The sequence below is a fragment of the Thrips palmi genome, unplaced genomic scaffold, assembly GCF_012932325.1.
Source record: "Thrips palmi isolate BJ-2018 unplaced genomic scaffold, TpBJ-2018v1 HiC_scaffold_19, whole genome shotgun sequence".
Taxonomy (NCBI): domain Eukaryota; kingdom Metazoa; phylum Arthropoda; class Insecta; order Thysanoptera; family Thripidae; genus Thrips; species Thrips palmi.
The window spans coordinates 3735854-3750287 of NW_023144628.1; the positions used below are offsets into that span (position 1 = coordinate 3735854).

The window sequence follows — 14434 nt, forward strand, 5'->3', positions numbered from 1 at the left end:
GCTCAACAGGGCGGCGCACTGGTTGCCTACACTGCATTACCAAGGCGCCCGCTCGGCCCCGTTGCGTGTGCGCAGTGCGCAGTGGTCTTCCCCGAGGGACGCGCCACACGGTGGATAGAAGGCGTGCACATGCCCCTCCACTCCCACCCCCTCCCCCTATCGTAGTATCTCTCCTCCTGACATATGATTTACGAAGAAGAGCGTTCGGCCTAGATCGGCCGGGATGGGCGGCATTCACTCGCATCAACATCATGGCGTCCAGGTGCGTGGAGCCTGACACTAACGCGCCAACGGCCAGCGACGCGCCGGACAAAACCGTTTCGTACCCCATTTTTGTTGCTCCGGGGCGGGTCACCCCCTCCGGGCCCGTCCCCCTCCCTACCCCTCCCCACCCCCGCTTCGATCCAGGCAGGACGCGCGGCCTTGCCGACCGCTCCCCGCCAATCGGGAGAGGGAATCCCCCGCGCGCCCCACGGCCGTGCCGCGTGAGGTACGCAAAGCGCGGCGGAGAGAGGAGAGGAGGCCTCGTAGTGGCGGCGAGGTCCACTACGCTAGTACCCGCCGCAGCGGCCCGGCACGGCCCGGCGCAGCCCCGAGCTGGTCCAGTTTGGTTCGGTGCGAGTCGCAAATCGGCACGCGCCGTCCGCCAAGGACAGGCCCTTGTCGTGGACCAGCACGCGGCCAGCGCCGAACCACCCCGCCGGCATGCCGTCCGCGAGGCCCGCGAGGTCCGCGAGGTCCACGCAGTCAGTCGCACTGATCGGCCGATAGCGCGCGCCGGGCCGTCGCCGTCACCACCGTCACCGCCACCGTGTTTGTCAACGCCGTCGTGCTGCAGCGCCGCAGCGCCACTGCTGCACCGCCACTCCGCGACGCACGGCCCGCGCTGGGCCCACGCCACGGCGCAGTTGATGCTGCCGGTGAGTAGCTCGTGGTGATTCGCACCCCAAAATTCACACTCTGGTAGAAACAAGGGCCGAAAAGGAACGGGTGATATCTGGTCAAAACTTCAACGGGTCGTACTACGTAAGTTCCATACACGTTTTCGGCGAGCCGATAAGCCTTTGTCGCCCTGTTTGGGATGGGCGTGTTGAACCACGGATCTACTTGTTCCAAATTGCACCACTTAGTGGGCTCGGCTACCGTGGCGTAGCATCCGGCGCCCTGCCTTTATCGCTTGCCATCTGATGTAGCCGGGTCTCAATATTCCAGTAATCTCCAGTTCAGTCCGCTGCCGCTGCCGTCTGCTGTCGTCGAGCGCGCGTCCGTTGATGGCTTTCCTTCAATCAAGTCTTTTATGTCCTCCTTGGACCGCACAAAGGCTAATTTCTTCACCGTAAGAAATAAAAACTTCTGTTCTCCAACACTATTTTTCCTGTGTACTAGCCTGCGGCTTTCTGCTGGTGGACGCCGGCCGCGTGACGTCGTATGGCGTGCGCTGCCAGTCGCGGATCAGCATTACGCCCGTGACGGACGCAGTCGGACGCAGTGCTCCGTCGCTCTGTCCCTCTCGCTCTCGTGGGGCGTCCCGCTCAGGTGCGAGAGAGGCAGAGTGATGAAAACGACTCTCGGAACCATAGTCTGCGGAGAGAGACAAAGGACGGCGTGGCAAAAAGCGGAAACTCGCCGTGAATGGCCAATGGCCTGGCCGATGGTCGCCATGTTCGAGGTCGCCGGCGTCGCCGGTCCGCCGATCCACCGATCCGGCGTGGCGTAGGGCACGCCATGTCACGTTAGCTGGCCCTGTCACAAAATGGACGGCAAACCCGCTGCATCCGCGGGGCGTCATCCACCTTGCAGCTGTTGGTCCTTGCTCCCGGCGACGCGGCGACGTCGACGTCCCGGCCGGCCCTGCCGTCCTCGAGGGATGACGCCACCGCTTGTCCATTACAGGGAGGCGTCGGGGCGGCGCGACTCGGCGGGCTGGCCACCGAGGCGCCACGGCTGGGCTGGGCGGCCACAGGGTTGCTGCCTCCCTCACAGCCTCAGGCCGCCGCGGCTCCGCGGCTCCAAGTTACGTTCAGAAGCGGACCTTGTTCTTTGTTCTGGAGCTGGCCCTGCGCTATGCTGACCCACAAACCCACAACATCAAGGATCAACATCCCGCATTGGCCGGACTGCAGTGACTGCACTCATGGGGTTGGAGCATTCTTCGCGGGTGTTGTGTGGAACGACCCTGGCGCGCCTGATAAAGGTGTGAGTGAGTGTAAGCGCGTGTGTGTGTGTGTGTGTGTGTGAGAGAGAGAGAGAGAGAGAGAAACGAGTATGTGTGTGTTTGTGTGTCGGCAAGGTGAGCCGGACGCGCGTTGCATTGGCTTTGCCCGGACTGCCGGACGACTGCAGGTTGCACTTTGTCAGACGCCCTGTCAGTGAAAGATAACCAACAAACGTAAAGGTGCGCCCCAGACGCCATTATCTCACTTCACGTCCAACCTCTTTTTCTCCTCTTTTTTTTCGAGCAGGGCGCTGGTAGGCAACCCACCGCACCTCACCGCCGCGACCGCCGCATGCCCCACTCTTGCAGGAGCTGCTCCTTCCGATGCAAGGCGAGTGCAGCGACCTTGCCCCACTCTGCGACTCTCCGAGACACGCTTTTAATGTAAGGACACGCAGACATATATGTGCGTATATATGTACGTATACGTATATACGTATATTCATGTACGTATATATGTGCGTATATGCACTGTCCTCCACAAGGCGCCGGCCTGGTCGTGAAACGAGCGAATCTCTGCTCCAACTTTTCCCCCGATTTCCGTACAGTCCAGCCGGCGCTCCATGAGTCCACGCGGCGGCGCGGCTCTGCTAGCGCGCCCATTGTCTCCCCGCCGCTTTTGCCGCTCTTGGCGCTCTTGGCGCTCTCGGCTTAGCAGTGCGCTTCCTGTCCCGCAGGCGCATAGAGTCCCGGACCGCCGCCACCGCGCTTGAACCACGCTTGCAAGCGCTAGCCGGGACGGCACCACCACCGGGCACCGTTGGCCACCATGCTGCTTCCCAGCGTCGTCGAGGCAAACCTGCGGTCCTGGGGGGTGAGTAAACAGAGATGTTTGTCGGAGGAAACAGTTCCTCAGCAAACCCGGTCCGGCAAACACGACACGACAGAAAAACAGAAAAGTGCCGCAATGATGTCATTGTTGTGACTGCCTCCGGTCCAAATTTGAACAAAAACGCGCGGTTTGCGTAAGTGCCTACCGAAGGTGCGTCCCAATATGGCCTGTCTAGGTTTGCCTAGGAAATATTTCCCTGTCAAAAACATAAACGAGTCGTCAAATCAAGTCGATGTCAGTGCTACTTGACAAGTGATGTACGTGCTACCACAGAAGAAAAGTCAAATGGAAAACGCGTGCTGTACACGTACACCCCCTTGGCACGGATCCGGGCGCGGGTTCGGCGCTGGGCGGGAACCGGTGCTATCCAGTGTGGCGCTACGCGCCGCCACGCCGCCGCCCCTCCGCTGCCCTCGCCACCACCGTGCGGCGCCCGGGCATCCCTCCCCGCCCGCCCCGCCCTCGCAGCCTCCGCGTCCCGTCCCTTCCGCTGGCCGGCCCGCCCCGCCGCCCAGCCGGCCCTAGGTTATTGGGAAAATGGGAAGTCGCGTCTTGGGCCGCGGGCCGACTGCGCTGACGACGCAGCGCGCTGGTGCCTAGTGCCCGTGATTTGGTGGCGCCATGCTGGGCACCCCGATCCACTCGAGGCGCATTGCACTGTAAGAAATTAATTGGGAATTTAAAAAGGTACCTCTCGGAAAAATATCTTGCCGCAGGAACCTTTGTAACTTCAGGAGACTTATTTTTACAGTGTGAAAGGGAGAAAGGAACTGCAAAAGTACAGAACATTTCTGCACTGTAAACATATTTTCACAATTTGGAACGTGGCCTCACACAATTCTTTCCGACCGACTCTTTTACTTGGAATCCGCGAAGTGGCTCTACAGTAGTCAGCAAGATCAATCAATCAGTCAATCAATGAGATTGGCGCACGTCCCACAGTAGTGCGTGGTAAGTACGTGCCAGACAAGGTGCAGCATTCAGACTCCCACCTTGGCTGTATCTTTTATTTTCCTCTTTCTTTTTTTTTCTTCGATTCGTCGTAGTTTTCTTGTTGGGCTTGGCGCGGGGCGCACACGGGGCGCACGCTTGTGCTTCGGCGACTAGGATTGGCGGGCGACACGGGCGGCATGACCACTGTTGGGCAACGCCGCCAATGCCCGGCCGTGGCCCACATAACTGGCGGAACGCGAAATTAAAAAGAGTCGCTGCCACCGCCGCCAGAAAATCCCGAGACCATCGTCAATCACACAATCGGCACACAACAGGCACACTGCTAGTGTGGGTACGTGCTCCCCGCGGCGAGTGTGCAGGCGAAAAGCAAACCTGAAGAAACAGTGCGAAGCGGACGGCGGGAAAATCCAACCCGTCAGTCAAATGGCCGCACTGACCTACATCGATTGTCGTCCTGCAAAATCGATACATCGTACATGACGTGTGAAGCGTATCACCGCCCATCTCCAGGCGCCACTCTTCAAGGCGATTGAAGCAGTGCTGATAACAAGGAGTTCGACGAGAAGCGAACCCCTAGTGGACGTGCACCGTGAGTCGCGGCAGCTCCCGCTGCAGGTGGCAGGTGGGAAGGAAGGGTTCTCGCTTCCCAGCGCGTGCCGCGTGTGTGGCGGAAGCGAGCGGAAGTTGGCGCGGCTAACCGGTACAGTTGCGTGAGGGGGAGGGGGGGGGGGCTGCCAGGAGCAGACTTCCAATGCCAATGTCGATGTCAATGCCACGATGAGGCAGACACGGACACAATTATGAGTCGCTGACTTTCCTGCCATTCGGGGACCGCGTGCAGAGTTATTAAGACAGTCGTGTTTATCTCTCTGTCTCTCTCGCATCTAAATGGGGCACCCCTGAGTGCGAGAGAGACAGAGCGACGAAAACGACACTCGGAATATCAGTCTGTCGGGGTAAGGACGGCCGTCGGTCACCAAGGCCCTCGGTTCGATGGCCGCCGGTCCCGGTCCTGCCTCGCCGGCTGCAGCCTCAGCGTTCAGTCCGGTCGTCGAGAAGGTCCTCAGCTTGACGCTCGGTCATGCCCCACTCGTGCTCGAGAATCCGCCTGCAGCGTTAGTGGGTACGGTCATCGAGGCGGCCCTCATCGAGGAGGCCCTCATCGGCGTGCTCGACTCGAGACCCGCCTTCAACTTGGTTACAAGTGTCCCAGCCGACTGATCTCGAGAGTCGCTCTCGTCGCTCTGTCTCCCTCGCACCGGTGGGGCGCTCCCTTCAGGTGCGAGAGAGACACAGCGAGGCTGCACATGCCGGCGGCCCCTTCAAAGGAGCGCGACGTCGCTAATCATTCGTAGAGCCGCCGAGTCCTTAGTCCTTCGCAGCATCGGCGGCCTGGCCGTGCGCGCCGGGACGGCGGGACGGCGGGACGCGTGTCTCGGCAGTGCTTTGGAAGTCAGTCCGGATCTAGTGCGGCGTCGGGCGTCGGGCCGCGGCGGGGTGTGGCTGCGATTCTGGCGGTCGGGGACGCTCCGGACCTAAATTCGGCCAGTTTTCTGTGTCGGAGCGCGGGGCGCACCGCGCACAGCGGGAGCCAGGTCGACAAGACCGCGCCCGGCGCGCCGCCCCGGAGATAGTGCTCAGCTCGGCGTGGCAGGCAGCCTCGCCCCCCGCGCCCGCCTCGCCACGCGCCGTCCGCACATTGTACGTCGTACATATCTGGGGCTGATTAGCCCAGGACGGGCACGACTGCCAGGACGACGGCGTCTCGTCTCGTCGCGTCGCCACCGCCTCACTGCGGCGTCGAACCGCGGCCCCAGTGGACGCCAGCAGCCGCCAGCACCGCGGCGCCCTAGCCCCGCACGCCCCGCACCGCCACCATGTTGATCTTCAAGGTAAAGGGGGGTTTCTGCCAGGCAGCCATACCGTGGTCGCCGCACCCCGCCAGCCCCGCCAACCCCACGAGAGGGACCAGCAGCGCCCTTCCAAAATGACAAGTGAAAGAGCAAGGTTTGCGGCGAAGTGGATAACGCGTTTGCGGGACGAAGAAAAGGCCTCCCAAGTTTTTATGAGATAAGCTTCTGCTTTCCAAAAATGTTGTTCATATTCAGTGCGGTTTTCCTTCATCACACAAGAGAGGTGCTCGAACCTAGTGCAGCGTGGCCTGCTTTGGGAGTGGAGCGGAACAAGCTGCACCTCGCTCAGCGGTTTTCAACCGTGTCTGACTCGCGACGACCCAAACATGTCACGACTCCACTGGCAAAATTAAGTCTCCCCAGTGCTCTTGGCCTCTCGCGACCCCACACGACCCCAAGCACCAAGCCGCGACGCCAATATATTTTTCCCCGACCCCAAATGGGGTTTCGGTCCCAATGTCGAAAACTGCTCGCCTCGCTGCACCCGGTGGACGCACGTGCGTCATGCGCGGCATGCGTCTTGGCGTCGCTGTGACGTCACGGTGACGTCACGCGTGTTGTGACCGGCGCGTCACGACACTGCAGTCTTGCCTGGCAAAGGGCCACGCCTCGCCGTTGAACGGCCACTGTGTCACAGTGTATAGTTCCGATAGATAAGTCAATTACATTTCGAGTGGCGCTACTTGAGAAGTGCGCGGTGACCAATCTGTCAACCTGTCTGTCAACCGGCGCGCTGTCAACAACCACTGTCACCCACTGATTCCGGCCGGTCTCTGCTCTGGTTGCAGAGGGCCATGGCCGGCCTCTGGGGCATGGCGTCGCGGAGGAAGCGGTTGACGGACGACGGCTCGCCGCTCGCCCGCGTCCTCAACGTCATGGACCTCACGCTGCTGGGCGTCGGCTCCACCCTGGGGCTGGGCGTCTACGTGCTGGCCGGCCAGGTGGCCAACGACACCGCGGGGCCGGCCGTGCTGCTCTCCTTCGTCTTCGCCGCCATCGCCTCCTTCTTCGCCGGTGAGTGCTTCGGGGGGGCCGGGGTCACAAAGGGACACCGAGCGGACAGTCGCCGCCAAAAACGAACCCGAGTACGCAGCCCAGCACTCCGTGCGTTCGCGTGTGAACCTCACGCCTGGCGGGAACCGTGAACCGCATCACGGAAAACAAGAGCTACAAGTAGCCGAGACACGTAGCGCCGGCGGCTGCCGTACTGCGGCTCAAAGTTCCGTGCGTGCCGTGCACATTGTCAGAATCATGCGCCGCGCCGGAAAAACACCGTGCTCTAATCGCTGCCACAAATAAAACTCACACCCCGAGGGGGAAAAACGTGATTATTCGTCGGCTTGTTTTACTAGGATCGGGGAAATCAAGAATGGATAAAAGATGCCAGTCATCAGAACACGCGAGGTGCGAGTGGACGATAAGGAGTAGAGAAGGAGGCGAAGGGGGAAGGGGGAGTCAGCGGTCAATAACACGGAACGCGCATTCGTTTCTATTTCCGGTATGGCTGTGGCCGAGAGCGTTTAGTCGTCGGTCCGCAATGCTGAGGACCGGCGTTCGACTCCCGGCCCTTTTAGGCGCTTTTCTTCTGTTTTCGGAGAGTCTCTCACTCGGTGCGATTGCAGGGCAGGGCTTGTGTTTTCTGGCGGCACTTCTCGCGTTTCGGCGGACCCAGGACCGGGGATTGCGAGGGTCGTAAAGCATCCCGCCTTTCGATTCGGCTTTATCGCGAACCGGATTAAAGAACCGCTGCGCATGGACGTGTCCATGGACGCTTGGCAGATCGGATCTCAGATAGCACTGTCAGAAAGGCAGGCGCGAAAAAAAAGACGTGATCCCGGCTTTTGACGGGTCCAAATCAGCGTCGCAGCGTTGTCCACCTCGACGCGTGCTTTGCAGTGTTTGCCCTTGGCTTGGCAACCAGGGCAACGTCAAAAAATGTGCGGACGTCTTCTCTTTGGGGACCCGCAGCGCCTTCGATCCGCTTCGACCCCTTTCTGACCCCACCCGTGTGCCGCTGGAGGGGCTCGGACTAGGGCACGCCGGCAGGGGCATTGGACAAGGGGCACAGGGGTCTCGGCTTCACTGCTCAGGGCGAAACGGCCCGAGGCAGGGGATTGTGTAATAGTCATCACTTAAGCATAATCCCTGTCGATAGGGGCCGACCAGGGGAGTGGCAGGGTGACGCCGCACAGCGAGCCGTGAAGCGATTTCAGATCTCTGTGATTCCTTTCTATAATGTGACGCGATTATGAACCTCTGTGACACGATTTTGGTTTGACGCCGTTTTGGACCTCTATGAAGCCTTGTGCATTGACTGTGTCAGTGGGGAGGCCCGGTGTAAACAGTTTTCCCTCTGTGTCCGCAGGACTGTGCTACGCCGAGTTCGCCGCCAGGGTGCCTAAGGCCGGCTCGGCCTACGTGTACGCCTACGTCGCGGTGGGCGAGATCGCGGCCTTCGTCATCGGCTGGACCCTCATCCTGGAGTACGCCATCGGTGAGCCAGGACCGCGTGGCGCCGCGTGGCGTCTGTGGCCAGGGAGGCCGCGGCCAGCACTGACGAAAGAAAAACGAAACTTACAAAGACAAACGACTTTGCTGCAGGAACGGCCAGCATAACGCGCGGCGTGTCCACCTACATCGACACCCTGGTCGACCACAAGATTTCCGACTTCTTCAACAGCACGGTGCCCATGCACGTGCCCACGCTGGCCAGCTACCCGGACTTCTTCTCCTTCGGCATCTGCGCCGTGATGACGGCCCTGCTCGCCGTCGGCGTCAAGGAGTCCTCCATCATCAACAACATCCTGACCTTCCTCAACCTGGGCACCGCCACCGCCGCCGTCGTCACAGGTGCCATCTACGGTGAGAAAATGGAACCTGCCACGGCGAATAGAGTACAGTACAGCAGGTCTGACATTCGATCCGGCGATACCCCGCGTCCGAGTGACGCTGCGGCGGCTGCGGCGTCACAGGCAACGTGGGGCATTCCCTGGTCCAGTCCCATCGACCCGCGACCACAGAGTCGCCTCGCTCTCCCTCTAATGCAGGATGCTCCTTTTCAGCCGACCCGAAGAACTGGTCGCTGCCGCCGCGGCCGGGCAAGGACACGGGGGGCTTCACGCCGTACGGCGTCAAGGGGATCATCGAGGGCGCGGGCATGTGCTTCTTCGGCTTCGTGGGCTTCGACTGCATCGCCACGACCAGCGAGGAGGCCAAGAACCCCAAGCGCAGCATACCGCTGGCCATCGTGCTGTCGCTGACCATCATCTGCGCCACGTACTGCAGCATCTCCACCGTGCTCACCCTGCTCAAGCCCTACTACGAGCTGGACCGCTCGGCGCCCTTCACCGTGGCCTTCGACAGCATGGGCCTGGACGCCATCAAGTGGGTCGTCACCATCGGCGCCATCTTCGCGCTCACCACCAGGTGGGTGTAGTTCTCGTTGCAGCGTGGCGACCAAGGTGGCGGCGGCCGACCCGCGGTGACTGACGCCCTCCTCCTTGTCGCACAGCTTGCTGGGGACCATGATCCCGCTGCCCCGCGTCATGTACGCCATGGCGCAGGACGGCCTCCTGTTCGCCGTGTTCGCGCGCGTCAACGACTGCACCAAGACGCCCGTGGTGGCCACCTTGGTGGCCGGCACCCTGTCCGGCCTGCTCGCGCTCATCTTCGACCTGGACCAGCTCATCGAGATGATGTCCATCGGCACCCTGCTGGCCTACACCGTGGTCGGCCTGTGCGTGCTGGTGCTCAGGCAAGTTCCACGTGGGCGTGGGTTCGATTCCCGGTCGGGGCGGGCGCCGTTATTGGTTTGCCTTCGGTTTTTCTTTTCTCCTTCTCAAGATGGCGGCTTGGCATTGCAGGTACACGGACTCCCGCGCGACGCAGAGCGAGAAAAGGGTTCCGCTGACCTTCGCCCGGTCCTGGGGGGGCTGGTGAACTGGGAGCGCGCCAAGCGGCCAACGGCCTTGACCACGGGCGCCGCGGGCGTACTGGTGTTCGTGCAAGGTGAGTGCTGCCTCGATTTGGCCAGCAAGTGGCACAGTGGGAGTGGAGCTGCGAACCTGATGGGCCGAGGGAGTCGGCCGCGTGCCCAGAATCAAAAATCCTGGAAAATTCATTTTTTTGTCGGCATTCGTGTGCAGTGCTGCTGACGCTGGCCCTGTGCGTGCTGCTCAAGACGGCGGGCGACGACCTGTACTCCAACACCTTGGCGTGGCTGGCGCCCACGCTGGCGCTCCTGGTGCCCCTCGTCATCGTCGTCATCATGCTGGGCCAACAGCCCAAGGCCGACGTCGCCCAACTGTCCTTCTCGGTGAGCACGAAATCAAGGCCCGGGTTGCCTGCCGTTGCCCACCTCGTCTGGAGACTGTCCACTGACACTGTGCTGCTGCAGGTGCCCGGGCTGCCCTACGTGCCGGCCATCAGCCTCTTCCTCAACATGTACCTCATGGTGAACCTCAAAGACGAGACGTGGGTGCGCTTCGTCGTCTGGATGGTGGTCGGTAAGTGCTCTAGCGCTCCTGTGGGCCAGCGCGCCAGCGGACAGAGCTCTCAGGCGCGGAGGGCAGGGAAATGCTTTACCCCCTCCTTACAAAAATCCTGGCTCCGCGCCTGTCTGCTATCAGCCGCGTCGCTATCACTCCCGGACACTGACGCATCCCCTTGCCGGCCTGCCCGGCGGAAACGGGACAGCTGCGTGCAGCAAGGGCCGCATCCCCCGCCGACAGTGATAGTGACTGCATGCTTTTGTGCAGGCGGCGTCGTGTACTTCTCGTACAGCCTTCGCCACAGCACGGAGCGCCTGCTCGAGATCGCGGACAAGCAGGCGGCGCTGGCCGCGAGCCTCGACCGCAACGGCGTGGCCATGACGAACGCGGTCTTGCCCAGCGCCCCAGAGGCGGCCGGAGACCCGGAGGCGTTCCACACGGCCAGGTTTTGAAGCGCGCAGGCCGAGTCGCGCGTTTCGTCTGCATTCGGGCCGAGGCTGCGGCTGCGCAGTGCTGAGTGTCACCAAGGCGTCACCACGGCGTCACCACGGCGTCACCACGGCGTCACCACGGCGTCACCACGGTGTCACCAGCCGCCTCCACGTGGGAACAAGGGAGCGTTCAGATCTCAAGGCGCGCAGAGCGGACTGTTGAACGAAATATCGAAACAATGACTTTGTGACATCCCCGCGGCGAGACATCGCGTAGAAGCTCGCACCGCTGTGGTTGCCTCCAGCAGTCGCACGCAGTGTCGTGGCTGCATCACCTTCCAGGCGCACCGACGAACAACCGCCGACCCGACAGGTCGTCTGCTTCACGTTTCGGAGGCCGCTCGGTGCGTCTACCGGGGACCCCGTCAATGTTTAGGACCAAGACTACCAGACTCCACGCACAAGCGCCACCACCACGGCGTGTTCGCGGAAAAAACACTTTCTTGAGGTGATCAACTTCGTTCGATAGGCTCATTTTGATGCTGCAATCGAATTCAGCTCATCAAACAAAGTTGATCACCTCGACAAAGTCTTTTTCCATGACTCTGTAAGACGAACCCTCGCAAAGAAAAGGTTATTTATTGATATATTTATAAGTATTTTTCTAGCAGTTTATTGCCGTGAGGGGCGCCGTAAGACGTGTTATGTGCCATTGCGTTTAGTCAACTCGCCTCAGGACTGAGAAATGCTGAATTACTCTGCCCTGGGCAACCCAGCTTCCTAGAGACACATGTATAGAATTGGTCGAGCTGGTGCCTATTCGACCGCATAGTGTTTCTGGGCTACTCCAAACCCCAAACCCTTTCCAGAGCTGTACTTAAACTACTTAAGGGCAGCCTGCAAAAGCGTTCGTTTGCTCAAAGTGTTAGCTGTGATGAGAGATGGGGATGAAAGCGAACCAATTTATGACCGCTGAATTCGTTTCGTACTTAGTGTAACGACATGTTTTTATTGATTTTATTGTGATTTTGTACTTTATGTTGAAATACAAATTTACATAAACCCACGAGCTGTCTTCATTTTCAAAACTCGAATACGTGACCTACCAAACACATTACACATTGCTAAGTCAAAGCCGTGCGGAGCGTGCGGAGCCAGCCTGCGAGGTAGGCCATCCCGCAACGCGCCGGTGCGTCGAACTCAGCCGGTTGCCTACCCTCGGTTCCACAGGCGCTTAAGGGCCGAGATAGGCCATCCCGCAACGCACCGGTGCGTCGAACTCAGCCGGTTGCCTAATCAAGGAGTTTCAAAACAGTTCGTACAGCCCTGTGCACGATCGGCTGCAGTGTAGGTGCTGTTCGGTCGAGGCGGCGTGGCTGCGTCGACGGGGAATCGGAGCGCCCTCAGAGAAATCATCCAAAGCACACACCACACTAGCCGCGGGAAACTCTGGCAGGGAAGGAAAGGGTGGGGGGTGTCGCCGTGCGTGGACATTGGCGGTAAGCTTGCCCGGTTTGAGGCGGTGGTTTCGTGCCGAAATGGCGGGAATTCTGTCGGCCGCTTCTCCGAAAACGGCGGGTGGTGAATCCACGCACAAGCTCTTGGGGGATGACGCGGAGGCTGGGGGTGGCGACTGGCAGAGGCCGTGGACCTCGGAGTCTTAAAATTAGTCGCCGGCCTTAACGACTCGACGGCAGACTGTCTCTCTTTGGCAGTCATGGGGCGTCCCGCCAGGGTGCGAGAGAGACAGGCCGCCCAGCCTGCAGCTGCGCGCCGCGCGCCCCTTCCTGCGCGACGTCACCGCGTGCTGGCGGTGCTGGCGGTGCTGGCGGTGCCGACCGCCACGGGGTGGGCGTCGGGCGCGTTGGGGGCGCTGGGCGTGGGGACGGCAGGTGGCGGGCGGGACCAGGCGGGACGGTGGGACGGCGGCAGGGTGGCGCGGCCAGGCCGCATCTATATAACGCCCTGGACGGCCTCCGGAGCGACATTGCCCTCCGCGCCATGGCCCCGGACATGGCCTGCACGACGTCCTGGACGCAGCGCGCCGCCCTGCTGCTGCCCGTGCTGCTGCTGGTGCTGCTGGTCTGCGACGCCGCCAGCGCGGCCGTCGTCCGGGGGCAGCGCACGCACGCCGCCAACGACGAGGTGAGCAGGACACGCACAACAGGTGCAAAGCCTTCCCGACGCACAGTCGTTGTGCCTCGACGCGTCGGCGCCACCGTGCTCCTAAACGCATCCGACCGTCGCGCGGCCGTAGTGCGCAGCGCAGTGCATGCAGTGCGTCGAGGTGCTAAAGTGACTCTGCGGTTCCAGGCCTACACCGGCTCGCTCAACGCGCTGAACCCGCTGGCCCTCCTGGTGCTCCGCGCCATGGCCTCGGATGACGCTGCCGCCCCCGCTGCCGTCTTGGACCCCATGGCGAGCAATGACGACATGGCCGGACTGGAGGCCGCCGTGTCCTCGGCCAGGGCGTCGCCGAGCAGGGCGTTTACGGCCTTGGCGGCAGCGGCCCCGGACGGCGACATGGGCGACACGGCTTTCCTCCGCACGGCCAAGCGGCAGGTCCGCTACCACCAGTGCTACTTCAACCCCATCTCCTGCTTCGGGTAGGCCGTAGACCGGGCCGACTTCGCGGACGTCGAGCTCGTGCTAGCACGGCCGGCCGAGGGGGCACGCGGCTCCACCTAGGCCGCGGCGAGGCGTAGTTCACCAAGTAGATGCAGGCGTTGGTGGTGTGGACTCTGGGGGTGATCGGTTCCCCTGACTAGTGGACTAGGGGAAGTGTGAGCGGCGCTACTCATACCAGTGTGCTCAGTGCTTCACCGAGAAAACTAACGTGCACCATGCCACACGTGTGGTGCGGACAGGGAGTTGATCGCGTTTCGTGGCGCCCGCACTAGAAAATGCGGTCTCTCTCTGTCCGCATCACCGAACGGAATTCGCCACGTTTGTTTTGCCAGTGTTACCGCAGCTTCAAATTCAAACGTCCAGTCCAACCATTCAAACTGTAGCGCCCCAACGCGCATTTCAACGCCGAGCGCTGCCGGGGATCCGGGGTTTCCGGCGACAAGTTTGACGCTGTGGTCTTGGGAGTTGTGCGCCGCCAAACGGGTTTCATATGGTGTTGTGATTTCCTTGTCTGCCTTCATCCAAATTAACATGTAACCCTCAAACCTGTTCATCTGAAATAAATAAACTAAATTTTGATAGCAAAGTCTTTGAATGAGTGACTCCCTGCCTCCACACGAGCAAGAAGTGCAGATTTTTTGGACTTGCGGGACCAGTCCGGGGTGTTTAGGGAGCACACTGTGAGAAAAAAGTAGCGTCAATCCCGCTTCAGGAACAGGATCGTACAGTGAATCCTGTTCCTGGAACTACACTCTTCGATGTACAAAAACCCTCACTTTGGTCATTTGACGACTTATAACTTTTTCATTTCGAATCCGAACCTACGTCATGCGCTTACATTTTTGATCTTCTCGTCGAGACGAATGCAGTGTGGTAGGGTAGGACGCGGAACACTCATCTCGAGTCTGAAACCGCCTGGCAGCGGGTATGTCAGGAGTAATGGCAGGCAGCGTGTAACAAGAACCCATGCG

The 14434-nt window shown here is 60.8% G+C and overlaps 2 protein-coding genes across 2 annotated transcripts; both read left to right on the top strand.

Moving 5' to 3' along the window:
• The first annotated feature begins 2969 nt into the window (after positions 1–2969).
• LOC117646238 (cationic amino acid transporter 3-like) lies at positions 2970–11901 on the top strand. Its single transcript, XM_034387072.1, has 10 exons — positions 2970–3029; positions 6703–6928; positions 8280–8408; positions 8516–8776; positions 8977–9340; positions 9426–9679; positions 9758–9922; positions 10060–10229; positions 10311–10419; positions 10672–11901. The coding sequence occupies exons 1-10, from the start codon at positions 2985–2987 to the stop codon at positions 10854–10856; spliced, it is 1908 nt and encodes a 635-aa protein (XP_034242963.1). The 5' UTR covers positions 2970–2984; the 3' UTR covers positions 10857–11901.
• A 943-nt stretch (positions 11902–12844) lies between these two features.
• LOC117645960 lies at positions 12845–14044 on the top strand. Its single transcript, XM_034386535.1, has 2 exons — positions 12845–12980; positions 13149–14044. Exons 1-2 carry the CDS (start codon positions 12849–12851, stop codon positions 13443–13445), a joined length of 429 nt encoding a protein of 142 aa, XP_034242426.1. The 5' UTR covers positions 12845–12848; the 3' UTR covers positions 13446–14044.
• The last annotated feature ends 390 nt before the right edge of the window (positions 14045–14434 follow it).